This window comes from Arachis hypogaea, chromosome 17 (assembly GCF_003086295.3).
Source record: "Arachis hypogaea cultivar Tifrunner chromosome 17, arahy.Tifrunner.gnm2.J5K5, whole genome shotgun sequence".
NCBI classification, from domain to species: Eukaryota; Viridiplantae; Streptophyta; class Magnoliopsida; order Fabales; family Fabaceae; genus Arachis; species Arachis hypogaea.
In genome coordinates, this window is record NC_092052.1 from 128,618,351 (window position 1) to 128,636,058 (window position 17,708).

Genomic DNA, 17,708 nt, shown 5'->3' on the forward strand with positions numbered 1-17,708 from the left:
ACAAGTAAACCTCATTTAATTCACAAATGAACCGAAATTATTTCATATTTTAACAAAAATTAACTAAACAACTACACATAAACAAGTTCAGCAAATTCAAACAAAACAAAACCAAATGAACCTAAATTAAACAAGAAATGAACCGAAATTTCTTAAGAAATAAAAAATTTGATTAATACTTAACAGTAGTATCAAGTGAATCTCAATTAATTCACAAATGAATCAAAATTAGTTCAAATTTGAACAAAAACTAACTAAACAACCACATATGAACAAGTTCAGCAAATTACATTCAAGCGAAACGAAACCCAATGAACATAAATTAAACTAAGAAATGAACCGAAATTTCTTAAGGAATACAAAAATTGGTCAATACTTAACAACAGCATCAAGTGAATCTCAATTAATTCACAAATAAATCAAAATTAGTTTAAATTTGAACAAGCACACATGAACAAGTTCAGTAAATTCAAATGAAACGAAATCAAATGAACCTAAATTAAACTAAGAAATGAACCGAAATTTCTTAAGAAATAAAAAATTTGGTCAATACTTAACGACAGCATCAAGTGAACCTCAGTTAATACACAAATGAACCGAAATTAGTTTAAATTTGAACAAAAACTAACTAAACAATCACACATGAACAAGTTCAGCAAATTCAAGTGAAATGAAACCAAATGAACCTAAATTAAACAAGAAATGAACCGAAGTTTCTTAAGAAATAAAAGATTTGATCAATACTTAATAACAGCATCAAGTGAACCTCAGTTAATTCACAAATAAATTAAAATTTATTTTAAATTTGAACAAGCAATAAAAAAACTCAATCATCAACAAAAATACATCAAATTTATTTCTCGATCTAAATGAACCTCAAATAAACTAAAAAATGAACCGAAATTATTTAATAATGGTACAAAAAAAAATCAGAACTAATAAAAATATTAGTAAAATATTTGTGTTATTGATAATGACGATAATGAAAGAGAAATATAACAAAAAAGAAAAAAAAAAAAAAGACGATGCAGCATCAAAAAAGAAGGAGGAAGAGGAGGAAAGAAGAAGAACCTGTGTAATGAAATTTAAAAGAAGAAAAAAAAAACAATAATAATAAAATGTATACACATAAATTTAAAATACTTTGTTAAATTTAATTAGAGATATGATTTAAAGGTAGAACTTTATCCTTCTAAATTATTCATATGCGTATGTTAAGAATTAGTCAATTTTACAAGTAAAGCTTGTGCAAAACTTTACACATTTCTCGTAAGTTAATTTTGGCTAAAAAATACAATATATTAAAAGTTTAAAAATTAGCATAATAATATACTAACAATACAGTAATGTTAAGCAAACAAAAAAAATAGTTAAAATTTATCTTATTTAATATTTATTAATTATTGTAATAATTAATAAATATTAAATAAGATAAATTTTGACTAATTTTAACTAAAAAAATTTTATTATCAAACATTTTTGCTAACCATAATACGTGTTTGAAATAATAATTATATTATAAAATAAAATGATATATGAACAATTAAATTAGGCAATTATTATTAACAATAATAAAATTATAAAATATTTAACAGTAATTGTCCAATTTAATTGTTGGTGTAGCATTTATGTTAACATACACTGTATCATTTATGACCTCCAGCGATATCAATCTGTTATTGGCTTATTGCTAATGCTTTGAATAGGGGTGGCGGGTGAGAAACAAATTGTCAGAGTGGAAAATGTGTGAATTCATATCGGGTGGCCCCTATCATTTAATTTTTCTGCATCTAGACCCTTCTTTAATCCTTACACCTTTTGAATTTGGCTTGTTACAGTTGTTAGTGTTATCATCAATTTTTTTTTAGTTACATTTTAGTTACAACTACTGCCACTGCAAGGCTGTATTGTAGAGCTACTAATATTCTAATATACTAATACTACAATGATAGTGGTACGAGTATAATAATTGAAAGTCGAATCGAATTGGTTCAACTGTTAATTAAATAACGCATATTAGTGGATGTAAGATTAAAGTATTAAATTAATCTGGGTATCCACTATCCACCAAAAACAAAAGTAAAAACGGACACCCTCCGCATAAGATTATATTATCTTCTTAATTATTTTTAATTGCTTTCTAGATTATTCTAATTTTTTTTTCTCTTGGACTTACATAATATAGATTTTAATAATAATACGCCGAAGTTGAAACTTTGAAGCTAATTAATTTAATCAAATTGAAGAAAATGGAAGCGTGCAATGGAGGCAATAAGCAAATGGCAAAGAGATAAGGCGAGCTATAATTTTTTATTAGGAAAATAAGAATAGAGAAGATGTAATTAACATCATAATATGGCTTTTAAAAAGTTACAAAAGAATTTTAGATAACTTTTTATTTTTAATTTATTAAATACATAAAATTTTAAAAATTTGATTTTTTTAAATAATAGGATAAAAACATTCAAGAAAAAACAAACTAAACATCCACTATTCAAAAATATATTATTCTAACCGAATCAACAAAGAAACTAAAAAAAATACATAAAAATAAAGATGAAAATATATGACAATCATATCGTAAATTAAGTATGTGTAAGGCAAATCTATCCACACAAAAATTTGTTTTTCTAAATTTATGATAAGAAGTCTGCTATACAAGTCTTTTTGGTTTACAAATCTTACAAGTTGGCATAAGTCCAACAAAAAACACGCATTACACTCCTACATTCAAGAGTAAATAAACGCACGTTATTCAATCACTTCCTATTTCCAAAGCGCGCTACTCACCATGCATTATAAACGACTCTTCTTCTTCTTCCTCAATGAAAACGAGTTTCTTGCTAAATTTAAAGATAATAGAACTTCAGAAATACACTCAAACGATTACAAAAATACACCCAAAAAATTACAGAAATACACCCAAACGGTTACAGGAATTCACCCAAACGATTATAGAAATATACCCAAAGGATTACAGAAATACACCCAAAGGATTACAAAAACTACACCCAAAGGATTTAAGAAATACACCCAAAATTCGTTGAAGTACACCTTATGCATAATTCAGAACTCTTTCTCTTTCTCCTCCTCATCTTCTGCTACTTCTTCTTCTTCAAAAACGATTTCAGAGCTTGATGTCAAAAAATAATGGAAATCGAGAATAACGAAGAAAGAAAACAGAGAGAAAAGCACGTAAATGAAGAAGGAAAAAGAGAAGGCAAGAAACAAAAGAGAAGAAGAAGAAGAAGAACGTGCAGCAAGAAGAAGAAGAAGGTGCAGTAAAAACGTGCAGTAACGGTTGAAGAAGGAGAAAGAGAAGGTAAGAAACGAAAGAAAAAAAGAAGAAGAGGAAGAGGAAGAAGAACATGCAGCAAGAAGAAGAAGAAGGTGCAGTGAAAACGTGCAATAATGGTTGAAGAATGAGAAAGAGAAGGCAAGAAATGAAAGAAAAGAAGAAGAAGAAGAGAAAGAGGAAGAAGAACGTGCGCAAGAAGAAGAAGAAGGTGCACTTGTAAAGACTTGTATAAAAAAACGCTTGTATGTGGAGAATTTCTCTTATGGTAAATGTTCTAATTCACTAATTTTTTACAACAATTTTGGATAACTAAGATAAAAAAGATCCGTGGAATGAAAGTTAATTGAATTTTGAAAACAAATAGATACAATCATTTTTTAGTCAACTTTCATCTTCACGTGAATAAAATTCGTATTCAATATCAAATTCAGTTTTAAAAAATACTCCAGAGCTCAACAAGAAATACCGTACAGATGTCAAAGTTAACATTGTAAGTTACTATTAGAAATTTTTCTTCATGATCCCTAAAGATTCTTCCACAAGCCACCTTCACTTCCATACATATCCATCTGAATTTAGTTTGATGAAAGATGGTTTGCGAGAAGCTACTACATCAGTTTTTTCATGAAGTTATACACTCTCTTCTTTATTCGAGACATCTTCGTTTGGATTAGCTAATAGCCTTTGACAAAATGCAGAGCTAATTCATGTATCTTATTTTCATTAAAAATTCTATTTCTTTTAAAAATAAATTTATTCCAACGAAACTATAGAAAATTCATAGTACTAACGAAAAGAAGGATCACATGACTCATTTTATATGGGTTTGAGAAGATAAACTTTACTAATAATAAAAAAATTAGGGATAAGATAAAAAAATTAATCTGAATTCAACCTTTCGTTTATGCTCTTTCACGTTCTAAGTGCAACTCTGCAGCCACTAAAAACGCAAAATAAAAACTCAGATACATATCTACAAATATTATATAAATTATTTGAAGCCATATGTCTTCTAAACATAGCTCCTTTGTCAGTAGCGCCTCCTTTGCAACTAACAAACAAAAACTCTAGATTTTCTAGGTTGCTTAAAACCTCCAAACCTTAGAATAAAACTCGACTTTACCATCTTTCGAGAAGTTGAGGTAGAGACTATAAACTGATTAATTGGTAAACAAGTTATTTAAATTCGGGAGCCACTTAATTACATCTTCTCGCAAGCCTGACTCCGAAGTTTTTAAATTAGTGAAAATGGGTTGCCAGTCCTCTCCCAGAACATCAACAATGTGCTTTAAGTCTCAACTATTCTTAGTAACATAATCACAAATTCTCTCGTCAAGCATTTTTCAGTTACATCGCTCTGAGCAAAATCAACTAAATTATGAACTACTGAAATCTAATGATCTTTTCAAAATTTAATATCTCTAAAAATAACTCTCTAAACTAGATTTTTTTCGAATTTCTATCATACTTAAAAAAATATATTCCAAACAATTGAACAGGAATATACTTTTTCATAATTGGAAAAGGATCAATACCGCAACTATATTTGTTGCTATGATGTTTTTGAGGGAGGTTGGATTTAATTAGACTTGAATCTAGCCTTAAAAGGTCACTGGATCTATTTTGACCCAATACAAAAGTGATCCGAAATAAACCGAATTAAATTTGATCAACTCTATGTAAAATTAGTATATACAAATGAGTAAATTTGATATACTAAAATAATAAAATTCTATTTTTAAAAATTAAATTTAACAAATATTATGTTATATTTATATCAAAATAAATTATTTTAAAATAGAAATAATATCTTATAATATGAAAAATTTAGGATAAAGTACTAAATTGGTCCCCTATGTTTAGACGTAATCCTGTTTTGGTCTTTAAGGTTTAAAGTGTCCTATTTGAATTCAAAAAAGTTTTATTTAGCTTTAATGTAGTCCCACAGTGAGGTTAAAGTTAAATAATTACCGGAATGTCTTATATGACAGCAGTAGAAGAACAAAGTTGATAATCTGGAGAATAAATACAAGCTTTAGAGGCACAAAATCAACCGTGATTGCATTAATACATTTATTTATCATTCTCCTTAGTTCTATAGAAAATATTTCATTTAAATTGTAAGAAAAATGATAAATAAATGTATTGATGCATTCATGGTTGATTTTGTGCCTCTAGAGTTTGTACTTGTTATCGAGATTATCGACCTTGTTCTTGTACTACTGTCATATAGAACATTCCGCTAATTATTTAACTTTGACCTCATAGTGTGACTACATTGAAACTAAATAAAACTTTTTTGGATTCAAATAGGACACTTTAAATCTTAAGGATCAAAACAGAATTACGTCTAAACGTAGAAAAACAATCTAATATTTTACCCAAAATATTAATTAAAATATAAAAATTAATATAACATTACTAATTTAATTTTAAAAATTATTTTTTATTGTAAAAAATAACTTTAAAATTGAACCGGGTGGTTCAGCCCAAAATATTATTAGATAAAAATAATCAATTCGAACTCAGTAAAATATTTCTTAGGTCCTGGGTCCTGGGTCCGGATTGAATTTTGGATCATGCCGAATTTTGAACACCCGGTTTGCTGCATCTATTAGTATACTAACGTCTGTCGTTAGATATATTTTTGTTAAATTATAAAAAATTAGAAGCATAAGTAGTTGGTGTAAACGCGCATCGATATGGTCAACAAGCTTAAAGACAAAAACAAGCTTAAGAAAATGACAACGTTAAAGACACCGACAGCTGCCCGTTCGTAACGGACACGTGTCTTCGGCCAACATCACGTGGGGCACGTGTCAATATCTCATTGGCGTTTACCTTAATCAGTTGGAGCATCTCTGACGTCAGGGGAACAATGTTGACGAATCTAACCCATGGTAAAGGAGCGATAATTAAGGGAATAATCATGTAATTATATAGTAAATTATTTAGTAATTAACAATTTAACAGTGGTATTGAAGCTCGCAGTATTGCTATATAACGGAGTGAGAGCCAGAAGGACAAAACCAAGAGCGTTGAGAGATACACACTCACCTAAAATATTTTGTCTTCATTTTCTAGTGAGCGTTAGAGAGATTTTCTTTGTGGTTCTGGTTGTGATCATCATCTTCATCTTCTTTTCCCCCCTCTGTTACACCCCGCTTCTCTGAATCCCTTTCTGTTAATCATCTGTCTTTCAAGTTAATGATTTTTGGGTTTGTCTTTTAACTGAAACCAAGAAGCAAACTTAGAAAGGATTTAATTTCTCGAAAGCCAGGTGTTTTCAGAATCGAGATCCAGGCTTAGTTATTTTTCTTATTTTTGTTTCTCTGAAATCAGCAAAGAGGGTTGTTTTTGATCCCTCAAAGCTAATTTTATTTTTAATTTCCCGGATTTGAAGAGGTTGTCTATTTAAAATCTCTTCCATCCTTTTTTTTTAATCATCTTTGTAGAAAACATTTCTTTCTTCTTTTGTTTTTTCTGTTATTATTTCTGTTGTTGTTGTTGTTATTATCACCACCTGTTGTTCAGTTTTTATACAGAGACGCAGGTTTAAGTAAGTAAAAGAAAAAAATTATGGCAGCAATGATGGATTTCTACAGCAACACACAGCTTCAGTACTCAGATCCCTTTAGAGGTAGTGAGTTAATGGAAGTTCTTGAACCTTTTATTAAGAGTTCTTCCACAACACCCTCACCTTCACCTTCAACTTCTCCTTCTCCTCCTTCTTCAACTTCATCTCCTTCTACCTCTTACCCTTCTTCTTTCTACTTCCAATCTTCTTCTCCTTCTCCTTTTCTCCCTCCCCAACAACCCTGTTTCTTGTCCAACGGTTTACCCATGACCCAAAACTTGTTGGGATTCGGGACACAACCAACTTCAACTGCTTCAACAACTTCTCTTCTTGGACTGAACCACCTAACCCCGTCACAGATCAATCAGATCCAGGCCCAAATGCAGATCGAGGCCCAACCATGGCAAACACAACACCTCAACTCCTGTGTTAGCTTCCTTGGGCCGAAGCCCATCCCGATGAAGCACGTGGGGTCAACAGCTTCAAAGCCCACGAAGCTTTACAGAGGGGTGAGGCAGAGGCACTGGGGAAAGTGGGTGGCTGAGATCAGACTCCCCAAGAACCGTACAAGGCTCTGGCTCGGAACCTTCGACACCGCAGAAGAGGCTGCTTTGGCTTACGACAAAGCCGCTTACAAGCTCCGCGGCGACTTTGCCAGACTCAACTTCCCTAACCTCCGTCACAACGGCTCCTCCGTCGGCGGTGAATTCGGCGAGTACAAGCCGCTACACTCCTCTGTCGACGCAAAGCTTCAGGCCATATGCGAAGGCCTCGCCGAGATGCAGAAGCAGGGAAAGACGGAGAAGACGAAGCGGTCCAAAGCAGGCGCTGCTGGTTCCAAAGCTGCGGTTTCTAAGCCGGCGGCGGAGGACGTGAAGGCTTGTTGCAAGGTGGAAGAAGCCGCAGCGTCGCCGCCCCCCGAGAGCGATGGTGGTTCGTCGGAGGATTCTTCGCCGCTGTCAGATCTGACGTTTGGTGATGTTGATGACGTTGGGGATAATTTTAATCTTCAGAAGTTCCCTTCGTATGAGATTGATTGGGATTCTCTGTGAATTTGCTAATAAGGCCGTTGTTGATGCATGCATAAATAGTAATCTAGTTGTAGAGGGTGCCGCTGCAATGGAATTTTTGACACTTGCAGGGCTACTCTGTTTTATTTTATTTTTAGGCCCTTCCATAGATCTCATTATTCTGTTCATATGCTGTAGAAATCTCTATTTGGTCACAGCTGGTTTTTTTCTTGCTGCTTGACCTGGGTTTTATTACTTTATTATTATGTAAGTTTATTTTCTCTATAATTCCATTCTCCCTTGTAAGTTGTATCAAGCTTATTGTACTAGTCATCTTCCTTGTTATTATTAAGCATTTTTAAGAGATAATATAATACTAGTAATTATACTATTGTTTCAAATTCAGGTGAAGTCGATTTTACGTAAAATTGATATATAATATATGATAATTGTTAGATGATTTGACTGGTTTGACTAAATTTTTATCCAACAATTTTTAGATATTAATTTAATGTGATATTAACTTAAGGTAAAGTCGATTTTTCTTGAATTTTCACGTTGTTCCAAAAGTTTAATTTACGAAAAGAAATACATCTAAATGATGAAAGTGTGAACACGGAATGGCCAGCGTGGCTGCGTGGGCAGAGGTGTATTACTATTTTTATTTTATTTTATTTTATAGTATTTGTTTTCACTATTCAACGAATATTCTGGCATATGCATTCCGGAATGAGTGACTCACGTGGTAAGTGTTGTGTGACTTCATGTTCAATGAACCTTCCTCGGTCTTCGCTCCTTCCCCAATGCTGAACCACAGAGCGCTAAAGAAAAGCTTTCACTGTTTCACACACTTCTTTCAACTTTCTCGAGTCCCCATACCTAGCTTCCTCAACAGCTTAGGGAAATTCATTTCATCAAAATTATTCCTCAATTAATTAAATATCGGCATTATTAAAAATATTAAACATAGGAGAGTTCGCGGATTCAGGTAACTCGATTATTCAACCGAGAACTAAATCAATTATATTGGTTTTGAAATCAATAGGTAATTAAATATAATTAGATCTGACTCGATCATATTTGATCTAACGTGATAATATTTAATCATAATTAGTTTGAGTATTAGTTTTGGAGAGTAGAATTCGAACCGATGATTTTTTTATTAAATAATAAAATATAAATTTTAATAATATATATATAATTTTTTACATTAATTAATTTTTTTGGTAAACAACCAAGAGAAAAAACAAAAGAACAAAAAAGAAAAAAAAAAAAGAAATCAGGTTCTTAACAGTAAGAGAAGACAAACCACTTCTGGTGGCTGGTGTCAAAGGTGAACCTCATCAATTTCGCTACCTCCAAATCCCATCTTTGCCAACCGATCTGCCACGACATTAGCTTCTCTCGGGATAAGCTCAAAACGAATATTCTAATCCCTTCTTAACTTCAAGTCAAAGATCAGTTGTATTACTTCTTTTTCAAGATGTCAGAGTGGAACTTGCCAACCAGTCACTAGCTCAAAAGCTACTGCGCAATCTGTCTCACAGACAACAAGCTTAAGACCCGCCTCCCAAGCCCAAGCTAAACCTTTCCATATACTCCACAACTCCATCTTAATGACACTAGATCCAAAGGAATATCCTGAGCATCCCATTACCCATTGACTGGAGTTATCGCGAATTACCCACCCAAAATCAGCACAATCATCCCCCAAGTTCACACTCCCATCACAATTTAACTTCCAAGCACCAGGTTCTGGCGGAGACTAAGACAGAGGTTTTAATCCCTGGATGCAACACACTCGATTCTGAGTTGTATATTCAAAATCCACCATGCACCTGCGAGCCTTGTATGCAATTGATCCAGCAGATCCAAAAACTCCCTGAAAATTATCCATATTTATGTCTTGCCAAATTGACCATATTATAGCTGCAAATTTGGAACAACCTTCATTGAGGAGGCCATGCTTGAACCAATCATGCACCTCGTGAGAGCCAAAGAAACACACATCAGAAAAACCTAGAGAAACCCAAGTTGATCGCACCACTTCACAATCCCGAAAACAATGAAGAATCGTCTCCGGAAGTTGATTGCAACGTGTACATAAGGATGAGGAGGAGAGATGTCGCCGAAAACGCAGATATTGAGTTGGTACAGCATCATGAAGGCAAAGCCACACTAGGAGCCTCAACTTTTCAAGGACCCGCGCCTTCCAAAGCCAAAGCCAATTGATATTCCTATCCCAATTCAACTTATTCTGAATTAACCATAAATATCCTTGTTTAGCAGAGTAAAGAGTGTGCTCCCAACTCCAACCCAAATCACGACCAGAAGTCAAAATATGTACTAAACTAAGAATGTCTTCCCTTAAGTCCCTAGGAATAAAAGAGTAAATCCTCTCCAAATGCCAAACTCCATCACGATAAACATCTTCAATGGTCAAAGTAGCCTCACAGATATCAAGAAATTCAACCCTCGCACCTACTGGCCCAGAGTGTAACCAAGAGTCAAACCAAAAATTCTTAGAAAGAGCTCCCACTTCCCAAACAAACCCTTCCTTTAATACGGAAGCTTAGTGCACAATAGACTTCCATATATACGATGAAGAATCCATTGCTTTAACTGCAAATAGGTTTCTATTCTGGAGGTATTTCTGAAGCATAATCTTGACCCACAGTTTCTCTTAATTCATCAAAATTTGCCAAACTAGTTTTTCTAATAAAGAAAAATTGACCAACCGCGACTCCCGCAAAGAAAGACCTCCAAACTTTTTCGGAGTCGTCAAAACTCTCCAAGATGCTAAATGAAGACCACGGTGATTATGACTACCACACCAAATAAAACTTCTAGTAATCTTATCAATGTTAGAGCACACACCTGATGGAAAAAAGCTTACTTGCATCCTATAAATAGGTATAGAAGATAAAACTGATTTAGCAAGGCAAATCCGACCAGCTTTATTAAGGAAGCGACCTTTCCAAGATGCTAGCCTATTAGTAAGCTTATCAACCACATCATTAAAATCAGCTTTAGTAACTCTGCCATGCTTGAGGGGGACACCAAGGTATTTTCCCAGAGAATTAGCAAATCGGATAGAAGAAATACCAGTGAAGAGATCCTTGCGTTGTCTAGAAACATTCATAGAACAGATAGCACGAGATTTGTCAAAATTCACCTTCATACCAGATGCTCTGCAAAAGGTGGATATAGTGTCCAAAACATGAAGCACTTGAGATTTCTTCTCTTTACAAAAAAGGATAAGGTCGTCTGCAAAAAGGAGATGGGAGATTACAGGACCTCCCCTAGACACGGTCACTGGTTTCCATCTACCAACCTCCACTTGCCTAGCAATGAGGCAACTCAACCTCTCCATACAAATAACAAATAAATAAGGAGACATCGGGTCTCCTTGCCTCAAACCCCTCTTTGGCTGAAAACCATCCAACCGGTTAACATTCCACATTAGAGAAAGGGAGGAAGACTTTACACATTTCATAATAAGAGAAATAATAGTACCTGGAAAGCCAAACATTAGGAGAGATTGCTCCAAAAACTCCCAACTCACCCTATCATAAGCCTTTTCTAGGTCAATTTTAAAAGCAAGAACACCTTTCTTTGATTTGGTTTTCTTCATAAAATGGAGAACTTCCTGGGTTACAATGATATTGTCTGGGGCACCCCTTCCAGGAATAAACCCTCCCTGTAGAGGGCCAATGATATCTTGTAGAAAAGGTCGTAACCTCTCCACAACCACCTTAGTTATAATCTTGTATATGACATTACAGAGGCTGATAGGACGAAACTCTTTCATGCGAGACGGGTTATCAACTTTAGGAATCAGCACCACCAAAGTGTCAAACAGAGCACTATCCAGATCAAACCCAGCGAAAGCCTTCTTAACAAGTTCCCATACCTCTGTACCAACCACTTCCCAATATTCCTTGAAGAAAAAAGCCTGAAAACCATCGGCACCTGGGGCCTTAAAAGAGTTCATGCCTATAACCACCTTCCTAACCTCTTCTTTAGAAACATTTCTTGTGAGACTTTCAATAACTTCACGAGATAAAGAAGGTAATTCCTGATTCCCCATCACATCAAGTTCTACCTGTTCCACATTACAAAAAAGATCTCTATAAAATTCAATTGCACATTCTTCGAGTTCTTGCGGATCAGTACTCCATCTTCCATCCTCCAAAAACAACCCCTGAACCTTGTTACGCTTCCTCCGTATAATGGTTTGCATATGAAAGAACTTAGTATTCCTATCTCCAAATCTGACCCAGTGCTCTCGGGATTTTTGATATCAAAACCACTCCTCTTGCATAAGCAGATTACTATATTCAGCCTGTAACTCTCTTTCTTCTTGTATAAGGGATAAAGCATCAACTCTCTCCATTCTCTGTTGGATACTGGTCACACGCCTCTCCAATTCTCTCTTTCTTTTAAAAATATTCCCAAAGACATCTCGGTTAAAGGCCAAAGCATCATCTCTGACCTGAGAAAGGCAACGAATAGGATTGGGTCTACCCTTGTCCCAAGCACCCCTGACCACCAACGAAAAACTTGGGTGATAAGACCAAGCTACTTGAAAACGAAAAGGTTTTACCCCGACTCTTCTATCATTACCTTGACATCGCACCATAATGGGACAGTGGTTAGAATGCATCCTCGCCAAATTCTGTACATAGCTTTCCGGAAAACGAAAACACCAAGCATCAGTAGCCACAGTCCTATCCAGCCTCTTCGAGATGAACCGATTATCCTGCATATGTCTGAACCAAGTGTACAAGGATCCATGAGCTCCCAAATCAATCAAACCACACTCATCTAGGAGAGCTCCAAACCGCTCTGCCCTTCGAGAGACAAAGTTCCCACCTTTAACCTCAGATGAAAGAAGGATCTCATTAAAATCCCCAATAGCTAATAAAGGACCTGAATAATTTCTGGAAAAATCTGTCAAAACCTTCCAAGCTTCCTCCCTTATGCTATGAACGGGACTTGCATAAATTGCTGTACAGACCCAAGAGAAACCGCCATTCGAAAACTCAACACACACCACTTGCGAACTCGCTGCCACTACATTGCAAGATACTCCGGGCCATGCAGAGAGCACCCAAATACCTCCACTATGCCCATGAGCTTCTTCAATATGAATATGAGTATAACCTAATCTGTTCCAAAAGACAGCCACCTTTTGGAAAGTACAATGAGTCTCTAAAATGATAAAAACGTATGGATGAAAATTCTTTACCAATTGTTTCAGATGCACCCGAGCCAGCTTATTACTAGCTCCTCTCACATTCCAAGCTATAATGTTTGCACAATCCATATTAATATTACTTGGAGTGAGACCCACACCTCAGATTATTTGAGGGTAGTGAGTGGGGTCTCCATTGTAACCACACTGTGCCCATTCTCAACCGGGGAATTCTGAAGAGAATTAAGCCTTAATCTCTTTAAATTGCTTCTGAATGGCATTTTAGAAGTCCCCGCACCTTGCGAATAAGCCCCTGCCCGTTCTGAACTAGGTCCTTGCTTGCCACTCGTCACACCGTGAGCAGAGGTAAAACCTGACGAAGTTAATTTAAAGTTCCTCGCTTGTTTTAGCACTTGATTGCCCTTACTTATGTGTAAAGATGATTCAACCCCATTGATGCCTTTCATAGCAGGTTCTCCTTTAGCAACATAATTAGAAGATTTATCCACATAAACTTTTTTGGACTTATCCTGGTCATGCCTACCCAAAAAGACCTTCTTGCCCTTTGCCTTTCTTTCCACCTTGGTCCACGTTGTATCCCCTGCATGTGCCCCTTCCATTACATGCACTTCCTTATCCTTATTCTTCTCTATCCTAATTGTAGCACTACCAAAAACAAAAGGCTTCTCAATATTAGAAGAAAATGGTACCTGATCCATCTTCTCATGATCTTGTTCCTTGTCTTCATTCACCCCTATTTCATCAATGTTCGCCGAAATTGAACTAATCAATTTACAGTCCACACCAACATGCCCATAACAACCACACGTATTGCAGACCAACTCAAGGCTTTCATATTCAACATCCAAAACCCTCCCATCCACCTCAACACTACGAGTAATGGGAACGCCTAAATCAATCTCCACACAAACCCTCGCATACTTCCCTCTTGCTGCCATCTTAGTTGCTACATCGACTTTCACTGGCTTTCCCACTGCAGCGGCAATCCTCAACATAGCCTTCTCATGGTAGTAACGAATCCCTAAGCCGTAAAAGCGTACCCATACCATGGTGGATCCAAAAACCTCCTCCTCTGAATAGAACTCAGGTGACCATGACTTTACAGCAAGATAGAACCCAGATATCATCCAAGGACCACCAAGTAATACCCTCTCCCGATCTTCAAAAGCATCAAACTTCACCAGAAAATAACCATTTCCTACATCCAGAACTTGAAACTCACCCTTCAATCTCCACACTATACTCAACTTATGCACCATCGCCGTGTAACTCATATGCTTGCCCAAGACTTTGACGACGATCGCTTCCTTATATGGTACAGATAACGCCGCCAGCCCTTCTTCTGAGAAGATGACCCGAGGAGGATGCGAATCCCCGTGGTTCCCTTTGATCACCTTGGCTAACCTCTCTCCATCTAAAGCCTCATTCCGAAGCATAGGAGACAGAGACTTCTGTCCAGTCACCATGTCGCGGAGGGAAAACTTTTGAAAGCCATGTTTTTCCTTGGAAACCCTAGTACCCTCCTCCTTCTCACCAGATACAAACCCCCGACGCTCTCCCCCCTAGTTCTACCGCCGGCATTATCGGTTACCTCACTGTGTGTCACCCTCTTCGTGAACCTCCCGCTCACTCCGTCACTCATACCTAAATCCTAACAAAAAGAGTACAGAAAGAGTACCTTACACTAATTAACTTAATTCTTATAATTGTAAATTCATAAATATTTTATTATTGTTAGAATATTATTGATTTATTAGTTGATATTACATTATTATTATTATATTTATGTGATTTTTTTTTAAAAAAAAATTTAATTTTTAAATTTTTTTTTAAATTTTTATCTTATGAATCCAATTATTCAATCTAAATCAATTTATTCTTAATCAATTTGATTTAGTAAAGGTACACACAAAAAATGTTAAAATGAACTAATTTAAATCAATTATAATTTAATTGGTTCAATTTTTATTTTACTCCAAATCTAAACCGATTCATTTCGCCAATACTCTTAAAACATGCGCCAAAACCTCGTTATAGTAAGAGGATAATCAGCTTATTATATAACCTACTTCCTGATAATAAGTTTCATATGAAGGCATTATTTTCAGAATAATAGAATTGCACTATGTTACCCTTTCTTGCTTTTCTATTGGTATCTAATAAGCAATAACATCTTGTTTGTTTATTCTACATCATAAAAATTAATTTGTCTTTTGATACTCAATTTATATTTGAATAAAAATAACTACCGTAATTGTTTTGCTTACAAAAATCAGTTTCGAAAAGAATAGTTTTGATAATTAAATTAAATGACATGCTTTAACATTAAATTTTTAATTTTGTAGAAGCTTCAAAAGTTACTTTTTGAACTTTTAACTTATGAAAAATAATAGTATTAATGTTTGGTGTAATTTTTAAAATTAAATTGTAACTTTCTAAAAAATTTTTTAAGTACTTATAGAAAAATTAAAAAAATGACTTCTTTCATAATAAAAATCTTTTTATCATATTTCTTTTAAAATAAGTATTTTTAGAATTAAAAAATTAAATATAAAATTACTTATTTATAAGCTACTTTTAATATAAATTATTTATCCAAACTGGACCATAGTCTTGTTTGAAGCTGATATTGCGATTCGAACAAAGACACTCCGACTTGAGTCAGTGAGTATTTTTATATGTTAATCAAAATTCACTACAACATTTTGGGTCTATGACCACGATTTTTTTGGTCACGATAAAAAATCGTGACCATAGACCCTCTATGGCCACGGTTTTTTAGGGTGACAAAAGAAAATCTATGGCCACGGTTTTTTTGGAAAGGGTGACCATAGAGTACCTATGGTCACGGTTTTTTAAAAAAGGGTGGCCTAAAAGGGTCTATGATTACGATTTTTTACAGTGACCAAAAAAGGTCTATGGTCACGGTTGTTTACAGTGACCAAAAAGGGGTTATGATCACGATTTTTCAAAAAAGGGTGACCTAAAATGGTCTATGGTCACGGTTTTGGGGTGGCCTAAAAGGGTCTATGGTCACGATTTTGGGAGGTGGCCTAAAGGTGTCTATGGTCACGGTTTTTTACAGTGACCAAAAAGGGGCTATGGTTACGGTTTTTTAAAAAAGGGTGACCTAAAAGGGTCTATGGTCACGGTTTTAGGGTGACCTAAAGGGGCCTATAGTCACGATTTTGGGGATGGCCTAAAAAGGTCTATGGTCACGGTTTTGGGGGTGACTTAAAGGGGCCTATGGTCACAATTTTGGGGGTGGCCTAAAAGCGTCTATGGTCACGGTTTTGGGGGTGACCTAAAGGTGTCTATGGTCATAGTTTTTTACAGTGACCAAAAAGGGTCTATGGTCACGGTTTTTCAGAAGGGTGGCCTAAAAGGGTCTATGGTCACGATTTTGGGGGTGACCTAATGGCGTCTATGGTCACGATTTTTTACAGTGACAAAAAAAGATCTATGGTCACGGTTTTTTTGGAAGGATGACCTAAAGGGGTCTATAGACACAGTTTTAATAATTTGAGTTTGAATTAATTAAAATTTTTATGTATTTTTTTATTATTTTAAATATTTTTTCTTTTTAAAATTAAAAAATTTTAATAATTAAAAACTAATAATAATTTTATATAAAGGGGGGATCATCGCGTTTAAATTCAACGGGTTCAACTAATTGAGGTAGGGGGTTTAATTTAAATGGTTTTAATCTAAGAATGCCTACAAAGTTTATTGAATTACTGCAAATAGGATTAATGGCTATGAGTAATTGATTGATTATATGAATGTTGGATTGTGGTTGTGATTGTGTTTGGTTTTGTGATTGAATTGATTATAACTAAGTGTGGTAGATGATTGGATTATTGACTGTTGGCTGTTGAAATGGTTGTTTGGTATATTGCTATGGCTGTAAAAGTGACTCGAGACTAGTTGAGAATTGTGGTTTTGACTGATTATGTATAATTGGTTGAGGCTGAGATAATCATTCGATATATTTGATATTGAATTGAAAATTGTTGAAGAATTAGGACCTAAAAGACTAAACTATTATTAAGAATCTGGTTTTCAAAATAGAATGGTAACTTTGAAGACGACCCAGTAATTTGCTAGTGATCGAAATGGTATGAGATTAAAATCTGAGTAAACTTGAACAAGTGTAGTTGTTAGGATTTAAATTTGAAGGTTTCGTATTAAATGAAGAATTAGTTATGATTTTTCAAAGTTAAGCCGTGAAATCTGATTTTCTGCCTTTAAATGAAAACAGTAACTTTGAAAGGTTGTAACTAATTATGTAATAATCGGAATTGTATAAGACTAAATCTGGGTTAAACTTGGGAATATAAGGAACTAAACTGAAAAATTTGAGACCTTTTTGTTAAGGAAAAGTCTAGGGGGCCAGCAATTTTTGTGTTTTCTGGCCAGCACTTAAGCATCAAAACAAAAGTGAATGATCTCCCACCATTAGATGTAATCTCACACCATTAAAAATACTATTGATGGCCAATTGATGGTTATAAAACACCAAAATTGCTGCCCCCTAGCATTCCTCTTTTGTTAAATATACAATTTATGGCGAATTTTTAAAGTTAGGTTGTTAAATCTGTCCTG

At 34.8% G+C, this 17,708-nt stretch overlaps 2 protein-coding genes across 2 annotated transcripts; one reads left to right on the forward strand and one right to left on the reverse strand.

The window, feature by feature from the left end:
• Window positions 1–6,173: 6,173 nt before the first annotated feature.
• LOC112765178 (ethylene-responsive transcription factor RAP2-13) lies at window positions 6,174–8,286 on the forward strand. Its single transcript, XM_025811060.3, has one exon. It carries the CDS (start codon window positions 6,878–6,880, stop codon window positions 7,925–7,927), a length of 1,050 nt encoding a protein of 349 aa, XP_025666845.1. The 5' UTR covers window positions 6,174–6,877; the 3' UTR covers window positions 7,928–8,286.
• Window positions 8,287–12,188: 3,902 nt separating this feature from the next.
• Window positions 12,189–13,214, reverse strand: LOC112763941 (uncharacterized). The gene has a single exon (XM_025809479.1). It carries the CDS (start codon window positions 13,212–13,214, stop codon window positions 12,189–12,191), a length of 1,026 nt encoding a protein of 341 aa, XP_025665264.1.
• Window positions 13,215–17,708: the final 4,494 nt, after the last annotated feature.

Bases quoted from the DNA above. Each gene is read 5' to 3' on its own strand.
- LOC112765178 (XM_025811060.3), top strand. From the start codon at position 6,878: ATGGCAGCAATGATGGATTTCTACAGCAACACACAGCTTCAGTACTCA.
- LOC112763941 (XM_025809479.1), bottom strand. From the start codon at position 13,214: ATGGATTGTGCAAACATTATAGCTTGGAATGTGAGAGGAGCTAGTAAT.